A 19,716-nucleotide genomic window follows, 5' to 3' on the forward strand; every position below is an offset into this window, starting at 1 on the left:
AACTGAATGAATAGGGATGAGGGGGGCAGGTCTCAGGGGAAGGAGCATGGCTTAGTGGATCTTGGGTTTTAATCCCAGCTCTGCCACTTGTCTACTGTGTGGCCTAGGGTGAGTCACTTCCCTTCCCTGGGCCTCAGTTACCTCATCTGGAAAATGGGGATGAAGACTGTGAGCCCCACGTGGGACAACCTGACAACCTTGCATCTACCCCAACGCTTAAAACAGTGATTGGCACATAGTCAGCACTTAACAAATACCATTATTATTATTATTCTGTTGACCCCGCCCCTGCCCCCAGTATCCAGCCTGGAGCCCCTCTGAGGTCTTAAATTTACCCCAGCGCTTAAAACAGTGCTTGGCACAAAGTCAGCACTTAACAAATACCATCATTATTATTATTATTATTCTGTTGACCCCGCCCCCGGGTATCCAGCCTGGAGCCCCTCTGAGCTCTTAAATTTACCCCAGCGCTTAAAACAGTGCTTGGCACATAGTCAGCGCTTAACAAATACCATTATTATTATTATTATTATTATTATTATTATTATTCTGTTGACCCCACCCCTGCCCCCCGGGTATCCAGCCTGGAGCCCCTCTGAGCTCTTAGTCTTCCCAGCTGCCTTGGCTCTGTGTCTCAGTTCCCTCATCTGTAAAATGGGCATTTAAGACTATGAGCCCCACGTGGGACAACCTGATTACCTTGTAACTACCCTATATGCTTGGCACATAGTAAGCGCTTGACAAATACTATTATTATTATGATTATTATTATTATTACTAAGAACTACCAAGACAACGTCATCCGGCCCCTTCAGCAAAGGCGTTCGCTTCACTTCTCTGGGCCTCAGTTCCCTCATCTCTAAAAAAAAATGGGGACTAAGACTGTGAACCCCATGTGGGACAGGGATTGGGTCCAACCTGATTACCCTGTATCTACCCCAGTGCTTAGAACAGTGCTTGGCGCATAGTAAGCGTTTAGCAGGGACCATAATTATTATTAACTGTGAGCCCACTGTTGGGTAGGGACCGTCTCTATATGTTGCCAACTTGTACTTCCCAAGCACTTAGTACAGTGCTCTGCACACAGTAAGCGCTCAATAAATACAATTGAATGAATGAATGAATATTAACAGATATCATTAAAAAAAATATTCAGGTCGGACATAGCCCCATCCCACACGGGGCTTCCGGTCTGAGCAGGAGGGAAGGAAAACCAGGACTGGGGAAACCGAGGCCCAGAGCGGTTAAGGGCTCTGTCTGAGCTAAGCACTGTGCACAGCGTTGGGGTACATGCGAGATAATCAGGTCAGACACAGTCCCCATCCCATGTGGGAATCCCGGTCTGAGGAGGAGGGAGAACAGGGCCTAGGGAAACTGAGGCCTAGAGCACGGTGCACAGTGCTGGGGTAGAGGCAAGGTAATCAGATCGAACCCAGTCATCCCACATGGGAATCCAGGTCTGAGGGGGAGCGAGGCCAGGGACTGGGGAAACTGAGGCCCAGAGCAAAAAAGGGCTCTGTCTGTGCTAAGCACTCTGAAAGGAGCAGGGATAAATACAAGACAATCAGGTTGGACACAGTCTCCCTCCCACAGTCTGAGGGGGAGGGAGACCCGAGGCTGGGGAAACTGAGGCCTAGTGAAAAAATGGCCAATCCATTCGTTGGTCCTCTACCTGCTGCCTCACACTTATCTGTCTATCTCATTTTCCAGGCCCAAATCAACTCTAATATACCACTGCACAACGGGAAACCTCAATCCTTTCCCCTGGGGAATGCTAGGTAAGTTTCTTACGAGAGAAAAAATCAAAACAAAGGTTCACAGCTCTTCTCTTTTCTGGGAATTGAAGTCCCACCCACCCAACCTTGAGCAATTCCATAAAATCCCATTAAAAAAACCACCAAACCTAGGCATCTTCCTGAGTTGCCCCTGTGTCTTTTTGTTGCTGTTGTTGTTGTTGTTGCTGTTTTATATGGGGTCCATGAAGCACTTACTCTTCGTCAAACACTGTTCTAAGTGCCGGTGGTAGTTAACAAGTGAATTGGGTTGGACAGAGTCCCTATCACAATCCCTACAGTCTAAGTAGGAGGAAGGTGAGCCCACTGTTGGGTAGGGACTGTCTCTCTATGTTGCCAACTTGTACTTCCCAAGCGCTTAGTACAGTGCTCTGCACACAGTAAGTGCTCAATAAATACGATTGGTTGATTGATTGATTGACTTAGGACAATGTTTGACAAATGGGAAGCACTTAACGAATACCACAGGCATTATTAAAATGCATTTTTCTTTACTTATCCCTCTCTCATCCTTTAGACTGTAAGCTTCCTGTGGGCAGGGAACATGTCTACCAACTCTATCCTTCTCCCAAATACTGTGTGCAGAGCACTGTACTTAGCAAGTTCTCAATAAAAACAGTAGCTCCATCTCCACTCCCCTGACCCCCTTAAAACTTGGATCCCAAACGGCCATTACTCCCTCCAAAATTTTCCTCCCTACTCCAATCCCTCAACCCCTAATAATAATAATAATAATGGTATTTGTTTGCCCACTATTGGGTAGGGACTGTCTCTATATGTTGCCAATTTGTACTTCCCAAGCGCTTAGTACAGTGCTCTGCACACAGTAAGCGCTCAATAAATACGATTGATGATGATGATTTGTTTAGCACTTGCTATGTGAGAAGCAATGCTCTAAGCGCTGGGGGGGACAACAGGTGATCAGGTTGTCCCATGTGGGCCTCACAGTCTTAATCCCCATTTTGCAGATGAGGTAACTGAGGCACAGAGAACTTGAGTGACGTGCTTAAAGTCACACAGCTGACAGGTGGAGGAGCTTGGATTAGAACCCACGACCTCTGACTCCCAAGCCCATGAACTCTCCACTAGTCCACGATGCCGGTTTCACAGCCCTTAACAAAGTACTTGGCACAGAATAAGCCTTAATGAAAGCGTATCTCCTCCAAGAGGCCTTCCCTGACTATTTTATAATAATAATAATAATAATAATTATAGTATTTGTTAAGCGCTTACAATGTGCCAAGCACTGTTCTAAGCATGTAATAATAATAATAATAATAATAATATAATAATTATGGCATTTATTAAGCGCTTTCTATGTGCAAAGCACTGTTCTAAGAGCTGGGGAGGTTACAAGGTGATCAGGTTGTCCCACGGAGGGCTCACAGTCTTCATCCCCATTTTACAGATGAGGTAACTGAGGCCCAGAGAAGTGAAGTGACTTGCCCAAAGTCACCCAGCTGACAAGTGGCAGAGCCGGGATTTGAACCCATGACCTCTGACTCCAAAGCCCGAGCTCTTTCCACTGAGCCACGCTGTTTCTCACGGTATTATTAATGTCTGTCTCCCCCTCTAGACAGTAAACACGTTGTGGGCAGGGAATCTGTCTGTTATATTTTTATATTGAACTCTCCCAAGCACTTAGTACAGTGCTCTACACACAGTAAGAGCTCAATAAATATGATTGACTGACTGAATAAGCTCTCATTTCCTCCCCCCCGCCCCCCAGCTCACGGCACGAAAGTCCATATCTGTAACTTCTTTATTTCTATGAATTCATTCAATTGTATTTATTGAGCACTTATTGTGTGCAGAGCACTGTACTAAGCACTTAGAAAGTACAATTTGGCAACAAATAGAGACAGTTCCTACCCAACAATGGGTTCACAGTCTAGAACAGGGGGAGACAGACGACAAAACAAAACAAAAAAAGGTCTGTCTCTCCTTCTAGACTGGAAGCTCCTTGTGGGCAGGGAACATGGCTAGCAACTATTTTATACTGCTGTATTGTTCCTTCCCATGCACTTAGTAATAATAATAATAATAATAATAATAATAATAACAATAATGGCATTTATTAAGTGCTTACCGTGTGCAGAGCACTGTTCTACAGTGCACTGCACACGGTAAGCACTTAATAAATATGACTGATTGATTAATGAGCAGAGAAGCAGCGTGGCTCAGTGGAAAGAGCCTGGGCTTTAGAGTCAGAGGTCATGGGTTCTAATCCCGGCTCTGCCAATTGTCAGCTGTATGACTTTGGGCAAGTCACTTAACTTCTCTGTGCCTCAGTAACCTCATCTGTAAAGTGGGAATTAATCAATCAATCAATCAATCGTATTTATTGAGCGCTTACTGTGTGCAGAGCACTGTACTAAGCGCTTGGGAAGTACAAGATTAAGACTGTGAGCCCCATGTGGGACAACCTGATCAGCTTGTATTCTCCCCAGCGCTTAGAACAGTGATTTGCACATATTAAGCACTTAATAAATGTCATCATTATTATTGTTATTAATTCATTCATTCATTCAATCGTATTTATTGAGCACTTACCGTGTGCAGAGCACTGTACTATGCGTTTGGGAAGTACAAGTTGGCAACATCTAGAGATGGTCCCTACCCAACAATGGGCTCACAGTCTATTAATAATAATAATAGCATTATTATTATTATTTTACTTGGATGACCCACCAAGTTTTCATTCATTCATTCAATTGTATTTACTGAGCACTTATTGTGTGCAGAGGAGAAGTCTCATGGCATAGTGGATAAGTCATGGGCCTGTGAGTTAGAAGTTCATGGGTTCTAATCCCCACTCTGCCATATGTCTGCTGGGTGGCCTTGGGCAAGTCACTTCACTTCTCTGTGCCTCAGTTCCCTCATCTGTAAAATGAGGATTAAGACTGTGAGCCCCACATAACAATAATAATAATGATAGTATTTGTTAAGCGCTTACTATGTGCAAAGCACTGTTCTAAGCGCTGGGGAGGTTACAAGGTGATCCGGTTGTCCCACGGTGGGGGTTCACAGTTTTAATCCCCATTTTACAGATGAGGTAACTGAAGCACAGAGAAGTTAAGTGATTTGCCCAAAGTCACACAGCCGACAGTTGGTGGAGTTGGAATTTGAACCCATGACCTCTGACTCCCAAGCCCGGGCTCTTTCCATTGAGCCACATGACAGGGACTGTATCCAACCCGATTTGCTCATATGCATTCATCCATTCATCCATTCAGTCGTATTTATTGAGCACTTACCATGTGCAGAGCACTGCACTACGTGCTTGGGAGAGTCCAGCACTTAGTACAGTGCTCTGCCACTTGTCAGCTGTGAGACTTTGGGTAAGTCTCTTCACTTCTCTGTGCCTTAGTTGCCTCATCTGTAAAATGGGGATTAAAACTGTGAGCCCCACCTGGGACAACCTGATTACCTTGCATCTTCCCCAGCAATCAATCAATTGTATTTATTGAGCGCTTACTGTGTTCAGAGCACTGGACTAAGCGCTTGGGAAGTCCAAGTTGGCAACATATAGAGACGGTCCCTACCCAACAGTGGGCTCACAGTCTAAAAGGCTTAGAACAGTGCTTGGCACATAGTAAGTGCTTAACGAATACCATCATCATCATCGTTCTTATTATTGTTATTACAGTGTTTACCACATAGTAGGCGCTTAACAAATACTATAATCATTATTGTCAGTATTATTAGTGCTCTGCACATAGTAAGCTCTCTTCCTCCCTTCAAGGCCCTGCTGAGAGCTCACCTCCTCCAGGAGGCCTTCCCAGACTGAGCCCCTTCCTTCCTCTCCCCCTCGTCCCCCTCTCCATCCCCCTATCTTACCTCCTTCCCTTCGCCACAGCACCTGTATATATGTATATACGTTTATACGTATTTATTACCCTATTTATTTATTTATTTATTTATTTATTTTACTTGCACATATCTATTCTATTTATTTTATTTTGTTAGTATGTTTGGTTTTGTTCTCTGTCTCCCCCTTTTAGACTGTGAGCCCACTGTTGGGTAGGGACTGCCTCTATATGTTGCCAATTTGTACTTCCCAAGTGCTTAGTACAGCGCTCTGCACATAGTAAGCGCTCAATAAATACGATCGATGATGATAAATCCGATTGAATGAATAACAATAATCATCATCATCATCAATCGTATTTATGGAGCGCTTACTGTGTGCAGAGCACCGTACTAAGCGCTTGGGAAGTACAAATTGGCAACATACAGAGACAGTCCCTACCCAACAGTGGGCTCACAGTCTAAAAGGAGGAAGACAATATGAGTCAATATGAGGGGGAAGACAATAATGAGTTTTGACCTGAGCGACCCAAGGCTGTTGGACGGAAACCCGGCTTGTCCCAATATCTCCTTCTAGGTTACCACGTCCTGAAAACTTTCCAAGAGTCTCCTCTGGAGAAAGCCTTCAGGAGGCCCTGCACGGACTTCATTTCCAGCAGCGTCACGGCTCACTACTGGAATGCCGTCAGCCACATTGGCCCGGCAATTCTCTACGATTTCTACCTGAGGATCACGGGGAGGAAGCCCAGGTGACCACCAGCCGAGAGGAGAGGGGGTCGTGAGGGAAGGGGGGTGGTCTGCCTGGGTTAGCCCCCAGGGCTTTGGGATGCCCCTCTGGGTTTAGCCTCCGGGATGCCTTCCCAGACTGAACCCCCTTTTTCCTCTCCTCCTCCCCATCTCCCCCGCCCTACCTCCTTCCCCTCCCCACAGCACCTGTATATATATGTTTGTACAGATTTATTACTCTATTTATTACTCTCAGCACTTAGAACAGCGCTTTGCACATAGTAAGCGCTTAATAAATGCCATTATTATTATTTATTTTACTTTTACCTGGTTACTATTCTATGTATTAATGATGTGCATCTAGCTTTAATAATAATAAGGATGGCATTTATTAAGCGCTTACTGTGTGCAAAGCACTGTTCTTAGCGCTGGGGAGGTTACAAGGTGATCAGGTTGTCCCACGGCGGGCTCCCAGTCGTCATCCCCATTTTCCAAATGAGGTAACTGAGGCACAGAGAAGTGAAGTGACTTGCCCAAAGTCACACAGCTGACAATTGGCGGAGACGGGGTTTGAACCCATGACCTCTGACTCCAAAGCCCGGGCTCTTTCCACTGAGCCACGCTGCTTCTCAAATAGCTTTACTTCTATTTATTCTGATGACTTGACACCTGTCTTCGAAGTCACTCATCCAACTGTGTCATCCATATGGACAAAGATTCCCACAACCCATTCAGTAATAATAATAATAATGATGGCATTTGTTAAGCGTTTACTATGTGCCGTGCACTATTCTAAGCACTGGGGTAGATACAAAGTAATCAGGTTGTCCCACAGGGGGCTCGCAGTCTTAATCCCCATTTTACAGATGAGGGAACTGAGGCACAGAGAAGTTAAGTGACTTCCCCAAAGTCACACAGCTGGTCATTGGCAGAGGTGGCATTAGAATCCATGACCTCTGACTCCCAAGCCTGTGCTCTTTCCACTACGCCAGGCTGCAGCTCTAGAGTTAATAGACATGTTCCCTGTCCACAAGGAGCTTACAATTTAACACAGTTCCTTGGGATATTGTCAAGGAGATAGGCAGGGCTACTTGGAGAGCAGGAGCACATGTGAAACACAGAGCAGAGAGGGAAATAAATTCACACCATTGTTTTTGTTGGTTGTCCCCTTAAAAAGCGACAGAAAAGCAGCGTGGCTCAGTGAAAAGAGCCCGGGCTTTGCAGTCAGGGGCCATGGGTTCAAATCCCCGCTCTGCCACTTGTCAGCTGGGTGACTTTGGGCAAGTCACTTAATTTCTCTGTGCCTCAGTTCCCTCATCTGTAAAATGGGGATTAAGGCTGTGAGCCCCCCGTGGGACAACCTGATCACCTTGTAACCTCCCCAGCGCTTAGAACAGTGCTTTGTACATAGTAAGCATGTAATTCATTCATTCATTCAATCATATTTATTGAGCACTTACTGTGTGCAGAGCACTGTACTAAGCGCTTGGGAAGTACAAGTCGGTAACATATAGAGACGGTCCCTACCCAACAATGGGCTCACAGGAGAGGAGGGGGAGACAGACAACAAAACAAAACATGTAGGCAGGTGTCAAAATCGACAGAACAAATAGAATTAAAGTTAAATGCCATAAAAAAAAGCTTGAAAAAATGTGCCGCTTTTTCAGAGTAAACTCACGGTGGCTTCTCTCCCATTCTCGACTTCAGGATGACCAAGTTGGTCAACCGCCTGCTCAAGTCCCTTTCCCTGCTGGAGTATTTCATCAATCGGAGCTGGGAATGGAGTACGTACAATACAGAAATGTTAATGGGGCAGCTTACCCCTGAAGACCAAAATGTAAGTTCGCGGCTGAATTTGATCAATCAATCAATCAATCAATCGTATTTATTGAGCGCTTACTATGTGCAGAGCACTGTACTAAGTGCTTGGGAGGTACAAATGATGACCGATCTCGCTTTCATGGCCCCTAAGTTGAGCTGTAGTTGGCTTTGTCACTATGGAAGTTGCCCCCATGAACATCACTCATTCATTGTCATATTTATTGAGCACTTAACTGTTCTGAGCGCTTGGGAGAGGACAATCTAACAATAGACACATTCCCTGCTCCCAGAGCACCGGAGGTTAGCTTCTCCTTACGTTTTCCGATCCAAACCTGTTCAAAATGTTCAAGAGATTTTTCAGACCAAAGGAGAGGACAATTTAAGTTCCTGTATTTCATGGATGTTGTTTGTTCATGGAGCTAGGCTTCCTCTTATTACGCTGTTTTACCTTTCAGAATGGCCAAATGATTTTTTTAAGGGTATTTGTTAAGCACTTACTACGTGCCCAGCCACTGTGCTAAGTGCCTCAAAATCTGTTCAGGACGGCCTCGGAGTCTTCAGGGGCAAGAGAAGTTCCAAGTCCTAATAGGTTTAGAAAAAGCAGAATTAAATCTTGAGAGAGCATGGGCTCCTAGATAAAACTGGTTGTCCCTTGGATAGAGCATGACCTTGGGAGTCATTCATTCAATCGAGTCAGAAGGTCATGGATTCTAATCCCTGCTCCTTCACTTAGTGCTTAGAACCGTGCTTCAGCACATAGAACAGTGCTTACCACATAGTAAACGCTTAACAAATACCACCATTATCATTAGTGTCTGCTGTGTGACCTTGGGTGAGTCATTTCACTTCTCTCTGCCTCAGTTATCTCATTTTTATCCCGCCCCATCTTACCTCCTTCCCTTCCCCACAGCACCTGTATATATGTATGTATGTTTGTACATATTTGTTACTCTATTTATTTATTTATTTTACTTGTACATATCTATTCTATTTATTTTATTTTGTTAGTATGTTTGGTTTTGTTCTCTGTCTCCCCCTTTTAGACTGTGAGCCCACTGTTGGGTAGGGACTGTCTCTATATGTTGCCAACTTGTACTTCCCAAGCGTTTAGTACAGTGATCTGCACACAGTAAGTGCTCAATAAATATGATTGATGATGATGATGATTTATAAAATGGGGATTGAGACTGTGAACCCCATTTGGAAGAGGGACTGTGTCCAACCCGATTCTCTCACATCCACCACCTCCTGACCCCAGCGCTTAGTACAGTGCCCAGCACAAAGCAAGCACTTAATACCATAATTATTACTATTATTATCATTAGGCTAAATTAAGGCTTTTCAGAACGACTTGCCTTTTCTCATAATAATAATGACAAAAATAATTATGGGTGGTATTTGTGAAGCACTTACTATGTGGAAAACACTGTACTAAGCACTGGGGTAGATGGACGATAATCAGATCTCACATGGGGCTCATGGTCAAAGTAGGAGAGGAACAGGTATTGACTCCCCATCTTGCAGATGAAGGAACCGAGACACAGAGAAGTTAAATGACTGGCCCAAGGTCACCCAGCAAGTATACGGAGAAGCAGCAAGTATAAGAGAAGCAGCGTGGCTCAGTGGAAAGAGCCTGGGCTTTGGAGTCAGAGGTCATGGGTTCCAATCCCGGCTCCGCCAACTGTCAGCTGTGTGACTTTGGGCAGGCCACTTCACCTCTCTGTGCCTCAGTTCCCTCATCTGTAAAATGGGGATGAAGACTGTGAGCCCCCCGTGGGACAACCTCATCACCTTGTAGCCTCCCCAGTGCTTAGGACAGTGCTTTGCACATAGTAAGCCTTAATAAATGCCATCATTATTATGTGGAAGAGCCAGGGTTCATTTGTTCAATCATATTTATTGAGCGCTTACTGTGTGGGGTTGGAACCCAGGTCCTCTGACTCCCAAGCCTGTGCTCTGTCCACTAGGCCACAGTGCTCCTGCTGCTGTCCATCAATTTATTGAGCACTTTCTAAGTGAAGAGCACTCTACTAAGGGCTTGAGAGAGTATAAAGCAACAGAGTTAACAGAGCTTAATCTCCTCCAAGAAGCCTTCCCTGACTAAGCCCTCCTCTTCTCTTCTCCCATTCCCTTCTGTGCCGCTCTAACGTGCTCCTTCATTAATCCTCCCTCCCATCCCCACAGCACATATGTATAGATCTGCATATAGTTGTAGTTTATTCATTTATTCATCTATTTATTTATTTATATTAGAGTCTGTCTCCCCCTCTAGGCTGCAAGCTCATTGTGGGCAGCAATGCATCTGTTCGTTGTTGTACTGTACTCTCCCAAGCGCTTAGTACAGTGCTTTGCACACAGTAAGCACAGAGAAGCAGAGTGGTTTAGCGGAAAGAGCACGGGCTTGGGAGTCAGAGGATGTGGGTTCTAATCCCTTCTCTGCCACCTGTCTGCTGTGTGACCTTGGGCAAGACACTTAACTTCTCTGTGCCTCGGTTACCTCATCTGTAATATAGGGATTGAGACTGTGAGCCCCACGTGGGACAACCTGATTACCTTGTATCTACTCCAGCTCTTAGAACACTGCTGGGAACATGGTAAGCACTTAACAAATATCATCATTACTATCATTTTTATTATTATTAATAAATACGACTGAATGAATGAACAGAGTTAGTAGACCCATTTCCGGCTCATGAGGAGTTCTTAGAACAGTGCTCAGCGCTTAGAACAGTGCTTTGCACATAGTAAGCGCTTAACAAATACCATCATCATCATTATTATTATTATTATTATTATTATTATTATAGTCAAGAGGGAAAGACAGACATTAAAGGAAATTGCAATTCTGTACATAAGTGCCGGAGGGGGCGAAGATTGGGTGACTATCAAGTGCCCAAAGGGTATCAATCAATCAATCGTATTTATTGAGCGCTTACTGTGTGCAGAGCACTGTACTAAGCGCTTGGGAAGTACAAGTTGGCAACATATAGAGACGGTCCCTACCCAACAGTGGGCATAGGCGAAGCAGAAGAGAGAGGGAGTTGGGGAAATGGAGACTTAATTGTGGAAGGCCTCATGGTGGAGATGTGATTTTAATAAGGCTCTGAAGGTGGAAAGAGTGATGGCCCATCGTATTTGAAAGGGGAGGGAGTTTCAGGACACAACGGGGATATGGGTGTTGGGACAGCAGCAAGACAGACAAGATTGAGTGACCAGGTTGGTATTACTACTGAGAGCTCACCTCCTCCAGGAGGCCTTCTCAGACTGAGCCCCCTCCTCCTCTTCCCCCTCCCCATCCCCCCGCCTTACCTCCTTCCTCTCCCCACAGCACCTGTATAGATGTATATATGTTTGCACATGTTTATTACTCTATTTATTTTACTTGTACATATTTATTCTATTTATTTTACTTTGTTAATATGTTTGGTTTTGTTGTCTGTCTCCCCATTCTAGACTGTGAGCCCGCTGTTGGGTAGGGACCGTCTCGAGATGTTGCCAACTTGGACTTCCCAAGCGTTTAGCACAGTGCTCTGCACAGAGGAAGCGCTCAATAATACGATTGAATGAATGAATGAACTGGGTGGGCTGGGAGCTAGCAGGAGATCTGCAAGGTAATCAGTAATAATAATAATGATGGCATTATTATGGGGCCATCACTCTCTTCACCTTCAGAGCCTTATTAAAATCACGTCTCCACCATGAGGCCTTCCACAATTAAGTCTCCATTTCTCCAACTCCCTCTCTCTTCTGCTTCACCTATGCACTTAGATCCATACCCTTTGGGCACTTGATAGTCACCCAATCTTCGCCCGCGTCCAGCACTTATGTACAGAATTACAATTTCCTTTAATGTCTGTCTTTCCCTCTCGACTATAATAATACTACTAATAATGATGATGATGGTATTTGTTAAGCACTTACTATGTGCAAAGCACTGTTCTAATCAATAAATCGGTCAGTCGATGGCATTTACTGAGTACTTACTGTATGCAGACCGCTTAGCTAACAGCTTGGGTGAGTACAATGTAACAGAATTAGCAGACAGATTGCTTCCCATAACGACTTTACACTCTGGGGGTGAGGGATGAGTGCATAGAAAATAATGTAGGAAGGGGGTGAGCTGATTGAGTGCTTTAAAGCCAGTGGTAAGGAGTGTCTGCTAGAGAAGCAGCGTGGCTCAGTGGAAAGAGCACGGGCTTTGGAGTCAGGGGTCATGGGTTCGAATCCTGGCTCTGCCAATTGTCAGCTGTGTGACTTTGGGCAAGTCACTTCACTTCTCTGTGCCTCAGTTCCCTCATCTGTAAAATGGGGATTGACTGTGAGCCCCCATGGGACAACCTGATCCCCTTGTAACCTCCCCAGCGCTTAGAACAGTGCTTTGCACATAGTAAGCGCTTAATAAATGCCATTATTATTATTATGTGAAGGTGGATAATAATAATTAATAATTTGGGTATTTAAGTGCTGGGGTAGATACAAGATAATCGGGCTGGACACGGTCTCTGTCCCACACGGGGCTCACACTCTTACAGATGAGGGAAATGAGGCACAGAAAAGGTAAGTGACTTCACACAGCAGAGAAGTGGCAGAGAGTGGATTAGAACCCATGACCTTCTGACTTCCAGGCACAGAGTCCAGTAGGCAACCACTAGAAGTCCTGGAGTTGTGGACATTCATTCTTTGAATTTTATTCTTTTTTCTTCTTCTTAACTGGAGCCCCTATCCTGCTCTTCTTTCATTCATGAATCTGGTACAGTATTGCAAGCACTTTAGCAGGATTACACTCTGGGCCCCCGGTGACCCAGGGGAAATATCAGCTGACTGACCAGACATCCTTTTCAGGATAGGCCAATTCCAAATGATAATAATAATAATAATAGCATTTATTAAGCGCTTACTATGTGCAAAGCACTGTTCTAAGCGCTGGGGAGGTTACAAGGTGATGAGGTTGTCCCACGGGGGGCTCACAGGCTTCATCCCCATTTTCCAGATGAGGGAACTGAGGCCCAGAGAAGTGAAGTGACTTGCCCAAAGTCACACAGCTGACAAGTGGCGGAGCTGGGATTTGATCCCGTGACCTCTGACTAAAATTTATTTTATTTTGCTAGTATGTTTGGTTTTGTTCTCTGTCTCCCCCTTTTAGACTGTGAGCCCACTGTTGGGTAGGTGCTGTCTCTATATGTTTCCAACTTGTACTTCCCAAGCGCTTAGTACAGTGCTCTGCACACAGTAATCGCTCAATAAATACGATTGATGATGATGATGATGACTCCAAAGCCCGGGCTCTTTCCACTGAGCCATGCTGCTTCCCCAAAGCCCTCCTGGAGATCCTGTACTACTACTACTAACAATGGTATTAAGCACTTCCTATGTGCCAGGCACTGTACTAAGCGCCATGGTGGATGCAAGCAAATCGGGCTGGACACAGTCCCCATTCCACATGGGGCTCGCCGTCTTAATCCCCATTTTCCAGATGAGGGAACTGAGGCACAGAAAAGTTGTGGTATTTGATAAGTGCTTAGTATGTGCCAGGCACTCTACTAAGCACTTGGGTAGATCCAAGCTAGTCAGGTTGGACCCAGCCCATCACCCCTATGGTCTTAATCCCCATTTTACAGCTGAGGTAACTAAGTCACAGAAAAGTGAAGTGACTTGCCCAAGGTCACTTGGCAGTGGCATAGCTTGGATTAGAACCCAGGTCCTTCTAACTCCCAGGCCTGTGTTTTGGCAACTGGACAATGCTGCTCCTGGCCCTCCTGGGTGTCCAGGTAGATGGTTGGCTAAAATTGGCAATTTTAAGAAATTCATATGGTTCCTTTTTATTATTAAGAAGAAAGCTTTAGTTTATTTTATTTATTTATCATTTATTTTATTTTGTTAATATGTTTGGTTTTGTTCTCTGTCTCCCCCTTCTAGACTGTGAGCCCACTGTTGGGTAGGGACTGTCCTATATGTTGCCAACTTGTACTTCCCAAGCGCTTAGTCCAGTGCTCTGCACACAGTAAGCACTCAATAAATGTGATTGATTGATTGATTGATTGATTGATTGATTTTCCCCCCTGCCTTAGTTGCCTGATTCTGAATGAAGAGGGAGAAATTAGTCCTAGTCGCCCTAAGTCATTTATTCCTCAAGCTCCTCTTGGATGACACAGATAATAACAATAATAATAATAATGATGGTATTTGTTAAGCATTTACTATGTGCCGAGATCTGTTCTAAGCGCTGGGGTGATAATGATAATGATGATAATAATAATAATAATGGTATTTGTTAAGTGCTTACTATGTGCAAAGCACTGTTCTAAGTGCTGGGGAGGTCACAAGGTGATTAGGTTGTCCCACGTGGGGCTCACAGTCTTCAACCCCATTTTCCAGATGAGGGAGCTGAGGCACAGAGAAGTTAAGTGACTTGCCCAAAGTCACACAGCTGACAACTGGCGGAGCCAGGATTCGAACCCATGACCCCTGACTCCAAAGCCCGGGCTCTTTCCACCATGCAAATCTACAAACTTTCCTCGAGTCGTTTCCAGTTCACCAGTAAGGGCTTGGTGGCATCGATCCATGTGGACGCGTGGTGCCAAATCGAAACCCGCCGTGATTTTGTTTCAGAATTGCAACAAATTATGTTAATCAAATCTGTCATTTCAGCTCTTCAATTTTGACGTGCGCAAGTTGGATTGGTTTGAGTATGTTGAAAACTACTGCATTGGGACTAAGAAGTACCTTCTGAAAGAAGACATGTCTAGGCTTCCTGCCGCGAGGCAGCACTTAAAAAGGTAAGCCCTGGATACTTGTTAAGCGCTTCCTGTGTGTCAGGCACTGGGGTGGATCCAAGCAAATCATCATCATCATCATCATCAATCATATTTATTGAGTGCTTACTGTGTGCAGAGCACTGGACTAAGAGTTTGGAAATCAATCAATCGTATTTATTGAGCACTTACTGTGTGCAGAGCACTGTATTAAATGCTTGGGAAGTACAAGTTGGCAACATATAGAGACAGTCCCTACCCAACAGTGGGCTCACGGTCTAAAAGGGGGAGACAGAGAACAAAACCAAACATACTAACAAAATAAAATAAATAGAATAGATATTGGACGCAGTCCCTGTCTCACCTGGGGCTCGTGGTCTCAATCCTCATTTTACAGACGAGGCAACTGAGGCACGGAGGAGTAAGATGACTTGCCCAAGGTCACAAAGCAGACAAGTAAGAGAAGCAGCGTGGCTCTGTGGAAAGAGCCCGGGCTTTGGAGTCAGAAGTCAGGGGTTTGAATCCTGGCTCCGCCACTTGTCAGCTGTGTGACTTCGGGCAAGTCACTTAACTTCTCTGAGCCTCAGTTACCTCATCTGTAAAATGGGGATTAAGACTGTGAGCCCCACGTGGGACAACTTGATCATTTTGTGTCCCCCCCCCCCCCACCTCCAGCGCTTAGAACAGTGTTCTGCACATAGAAGTGCTTAACAAATGCCATCATTATTATTATTGGAGAAGCAGCATGGCTCAGTGGGAAGAGCATTGGGGTTGGAGTCAGAGGTCATGGGTTCAAATTCCGGCTCTGCCAATTGTCAGCTGTGTGACTTTGGGCAAGTCATTTCACTTCTCTGGGCCTCAGTTCCCTTATCTGTAAAATGGGGATTAAGACTGTGAGCCCCACGTGGGACAACCTGATGACCTTGTAACCTACCCAGTACTTAGAACAGTGCTTTGCACATAGTAAGCGCTTAATAAATGCCATTATTATTATTATTATTTTAAAAAGTGGAGGATCTGGGATTAGAACCCATCACCTTTTGACTCCCAAACCCAGGCTCTGTCCACTATGCCATACTGCTTTCAGAATAATAGTATTTAAGCACTAACTGTGTGGCTTAGTGGTAAGAGCACAGGTTTGGGAGTCAGAGGTTGTGGGTTCTAATCCCGGCTCTGCCACTTGTCATCTGGGTGACTTTGGGCAAGTCACTTCACTTCTCTGTGCCTCAGTGACTTCATCTGTAAAGTGGGGATTAAGGCTGTAAGGCCCCTGTGGGACAACCTGATTACCTTGTATCTATCCCAGTGCTTAGTACAGTGCACATAGTACAGGGCACATAGTGAGCGCTTAGCAAATACCATCATTATTACTTTGTGTCAAGCACCGTTCTAAGTGCTGGGGTAGATATAAGCTAATGTATGTCTACCAATCTTTATTTATTTATTTTACTTGTACATATTTATTCTATTTATTTTATTTTGTTAATATGTTTTGTTTTGTTGTCTGTCTCCCCCTTCTAGACTGTGAGCCCGCTGTTGGGTAGGGACCGTCTCTAGATGTTGCCAGCTTGTACTTCCCAAGCTCTTAGTACAGTGCTCTGCACACAGTAAGCGCTCAATAAATACAATTGAATGAATGAATGAATTGAATGAATATATCATATTTATTGAGCACTTGGTGTGCACAGAGCCCTGTACATAGCGATTGGAAGAGCACAATACAACAGAATCCCCCTTCTAGACTGTGAGCCTGCTGTTAGGTAGGGACCGTCTCTATATGTTACCAACTTGTACTTCCCAAGTGCTTAGTACAGTGCTCTGCACACAGTAAGTGCTCAATAAATACGACTGAATGAATTAGCAGACACGTTCCTTGCCCATAACGAGCTTACAGTTGGGGTGGGTAGGAGGGCACAAGCAATATAACCGAATTGGTAGATACATTCCCTGCCCACAAGGATTTTACAGTCTAGACTCCACCCGGGACCGACACTGGTCACTTGTCCCGAACCGGTACTCCAGCACGGCCCTGGGTTCTAATTCCCCTTCTGCCTTTTGCTTGCTGCGTGACCTTGGGCAAGCGAGTTGACTTCCCTGTGCCTCGGTGTCCTCAACTCTAAAATGGGGCTTCAATATGCATTCTCCCTCTTACTTAGACTGTGAGTCTGATGCGCAACAAGGACTGTGTCTGACCTGATTAACTTGCATCTACCGCAGAGCTTAGAACAGTGGTTGACTCACAGAAAGCGCTCGACAAATACCATAATAATGATAATAGTTATAATAATAATAATGATGATTTGCAGGCTCCCCTAGTGACCTTGTTGAAGACACTCCTCACTAAACTCCTCACTAATGGCTTCAAAGCTGTCCATCCCCTCGCCCCCTTCTACCTCACCTCCCTTCTGCAGCCCAGCCCGCACCCTTCGCTCCTCTGCCGCTGTTAACCTCCTCACTGGGCCTCGTTCTCGCCTGTCCCGCCGTTTACCCCTGGCCTACCTCTGGCCTGGAATGCCCTCCCTCCTCACATCTGCCAAACTAACTCACTTCCCCCCTTCAAAGCCCTACTGAGAGCTCACTTCCTCCAGGAGGCCTTCCCAGACTGAGCCCCCCTTTTCCTCTCCTCCTCCTCCCCTTCCCATTCCCCCAACTCCCTTTCTCTGCTCTACTCCCCTCCCCGCCCCACAGCACTTGTGTATTCATGTACATGTTTATTATTCTATTTAATTAATGATGTGTATATATGTGTAATCCTATTTATTTAAATTGATGCCTAGTCACTTGTTTGGACATCTGTCCTCCCCTTCTAGCCTGTGAACCCATTGTGATGATGATGATGGTATTTAAGCGCTTACTATATGCAAAGCACTGTTCTAAGCAGTGGGGATGTTACAAGGTTATCAGGTTGTCCCACGAGGGGGGGTTCACAGTTTTAATCCCCATTTTACAGAGGAGGGAACTGAGGCACAGAGAGGTAAAGTGACTTGCCCCAAGTCACACAGTTGACAGTTGGCGGAGCCGGGATTTGAACCCATGACCTCTGACTCCAAAGCCCTGGCTCTTTCCACTGAGCCACGCTGCTTCTTCGTGTTAATAGAGTTGGTAAACACGTTCCCTGCCCACAGCGAGCTTACAGTCGAGAGGACGTGGTTTGGGGTCTTTCTTCCTCTCCTGCCCAGAGGGATTTCCAACTCCCCATCAGGGCAAGAGGGAGAAAGTCCTCACTAGAGTGAATGTTCTCGTGGGCAGGGAACACATGTCTTGATCCTTCTGCAAGGACACCAAGTGGGCGCTCAGTAAAGAAGTGCAGTGACTTGCCCAAGGCCACCCAGCAGACAAGGGGCAGAGCCAGGATTAGAACCCAGATCCTTCAGGCTCCCAGGCTCTGACTCTATCCCCTAGGCCGCACCACTTCTTAGCCTTGGGCCCTGTGTCCCTATAGTAAAATAATAATATTTTATTATTATATAAATAAAATATAAATATTTTATATTTAAAAAATATAAATAAAGTATTTTTATTTATATAGTATAATAATAATAATAATAGTATTTATTAATTGCTTACTATGTGCCAGGCACTGCACTAAAATACTGGTTCAGCTACCTGAACACTGCTGGCTAACGACCAGGAGGAGGAAATAGGGAAATAAGATGTCAACTGGGTTGTGTGTAACAGTGTATATTTACTGGGAGCTTGCTTTATTCCCCAACCCCATTTCACATATTCCTCCTCTGAAGGTGGGGAACCTACCTGTACCCCCAGAGGTGGAGGGGATAGAGAATATGTCACACTTCCCTGAGCCTTGATACGGTTACAGGCATCGGGATAGAAAGTCTAGGACTATAAAGTGACAGGTGGAATTAATAGGATAGGCCGCAGTTGGTCCGTAGAATTTTCTAACTGTATATATTCCTTTCTCCTTCTTCTTCCAGGCTCAGGAACTTTCACTATTTAATAATAATAATAATAATAATAATAATAATAATAATAGCATTTATTAAGCACTTACTATGTGCAAAGCACTGTTCTAAGCACTGGGGAGGTTACAAGGTGATCCTATTTAATAGGATATGTTGAAGAACGTCCATAAAATTTTCTAACTGGATATATTTCTTTCGCTTTCTTCCACCAGGCTCAAAAACATTCACCGCTAACAGGATAGGCCGAAGTTGGTCCATAACATCTTCTAACTGTAGAGATTCCTTTCTCTTTCGTCTTCCAGGCTCAGAAAATTTTGCTGCTAATAGGACGGGCCAAAGTTTTGTCCATTTTATTTCTAACTGTATATATTCCTTTCTCATTCTTCTTTCAGGCTCAGAAACATTCAGTATAATAGGGTAGGCTGACGTTTATCCCTAAAATTTTCTAACTGGATATATTCCTTTCTCCTTTGTCTTCCAGGCTCAGAAAATTTTGCTGTTAATAGGATGGGCCAAAGCTTTGTCCATTTTATTTCTAACTGTATATATTCCTTTCTCATTCTTCTTTCAGGCTCAGAAACATTCAGTATAATAGGGTAGGCGCAGTTTATCCATAAATTTTCTAACTGGATATATTCCTTTCTCCTCTTTCTTCCAGGCTCAGAAACATTCAATAGGGTCAGCTGAAGCTTGTCCATAAAATTTTCTAGGTGGATATATTCCTTTCTCCTCCTTCTTCCAGGCTCAGAAACGTTTATTACTTAATAAGTTAGGCCAAACTTTGTCCATAATATTTTTTTAATTGTAGAAAATTTGGAGAAGCAACAAGGCATAATGGATATAGCACGGGCCTGGGAATCAGAAGGTCATGGGTTCTAATCCCAGTTCTGC

At 44.7% G+C, this 19,716-nt stretch overlaps 1 protein-coding gene across 1 annotated transcript in view; it reads left to right on the plus strand.

Moving 5' to 3' along the window:
* Nucleotides 1-19,716, plus strand: part of FAR2 (fatty acyl-CoA reductase 2) — a 59,075-nt gene that overhangs the window by 38,177 nt on the left and 1,182 nt on the right. The window contains exons 7-10 of the mRNA XM_038742340.1: nt 1,711-1,778; nt 6,181-6,352; nt 8,037-8,166; nt 14,799-14,926. Of these exons, the coding sequence (XP_038598268.1) occupies nt 1,711-1,778; nt 6,181-6,352; nt 8,037-8,166; nt 14,799-14,926 (498 nt within the window). The remainder of the gene's footprint in view (nt 1-1,710; nt 1,779-6,180; nt 6,353-8,036; nt 8,167-14,798; nt 14,927-19,716) is intronic.

This window comes from Tachyglossus aculeatus, chromosome 2, assembly GCF_015852505.1.
Source record: "Tachyglossus aculeatus isolate mTacAcu1 chromosome 2, mTacAcu1.pri, whole genome shotgun sequence".
NCBI classification, from domain to species: domain Eukaryota; kingdom Metazoa; phylum Chordata; class Mammalia; order Monotremata; family Tachyglossidae; genus Tachyglossus; species Tachyglossus aculeatus.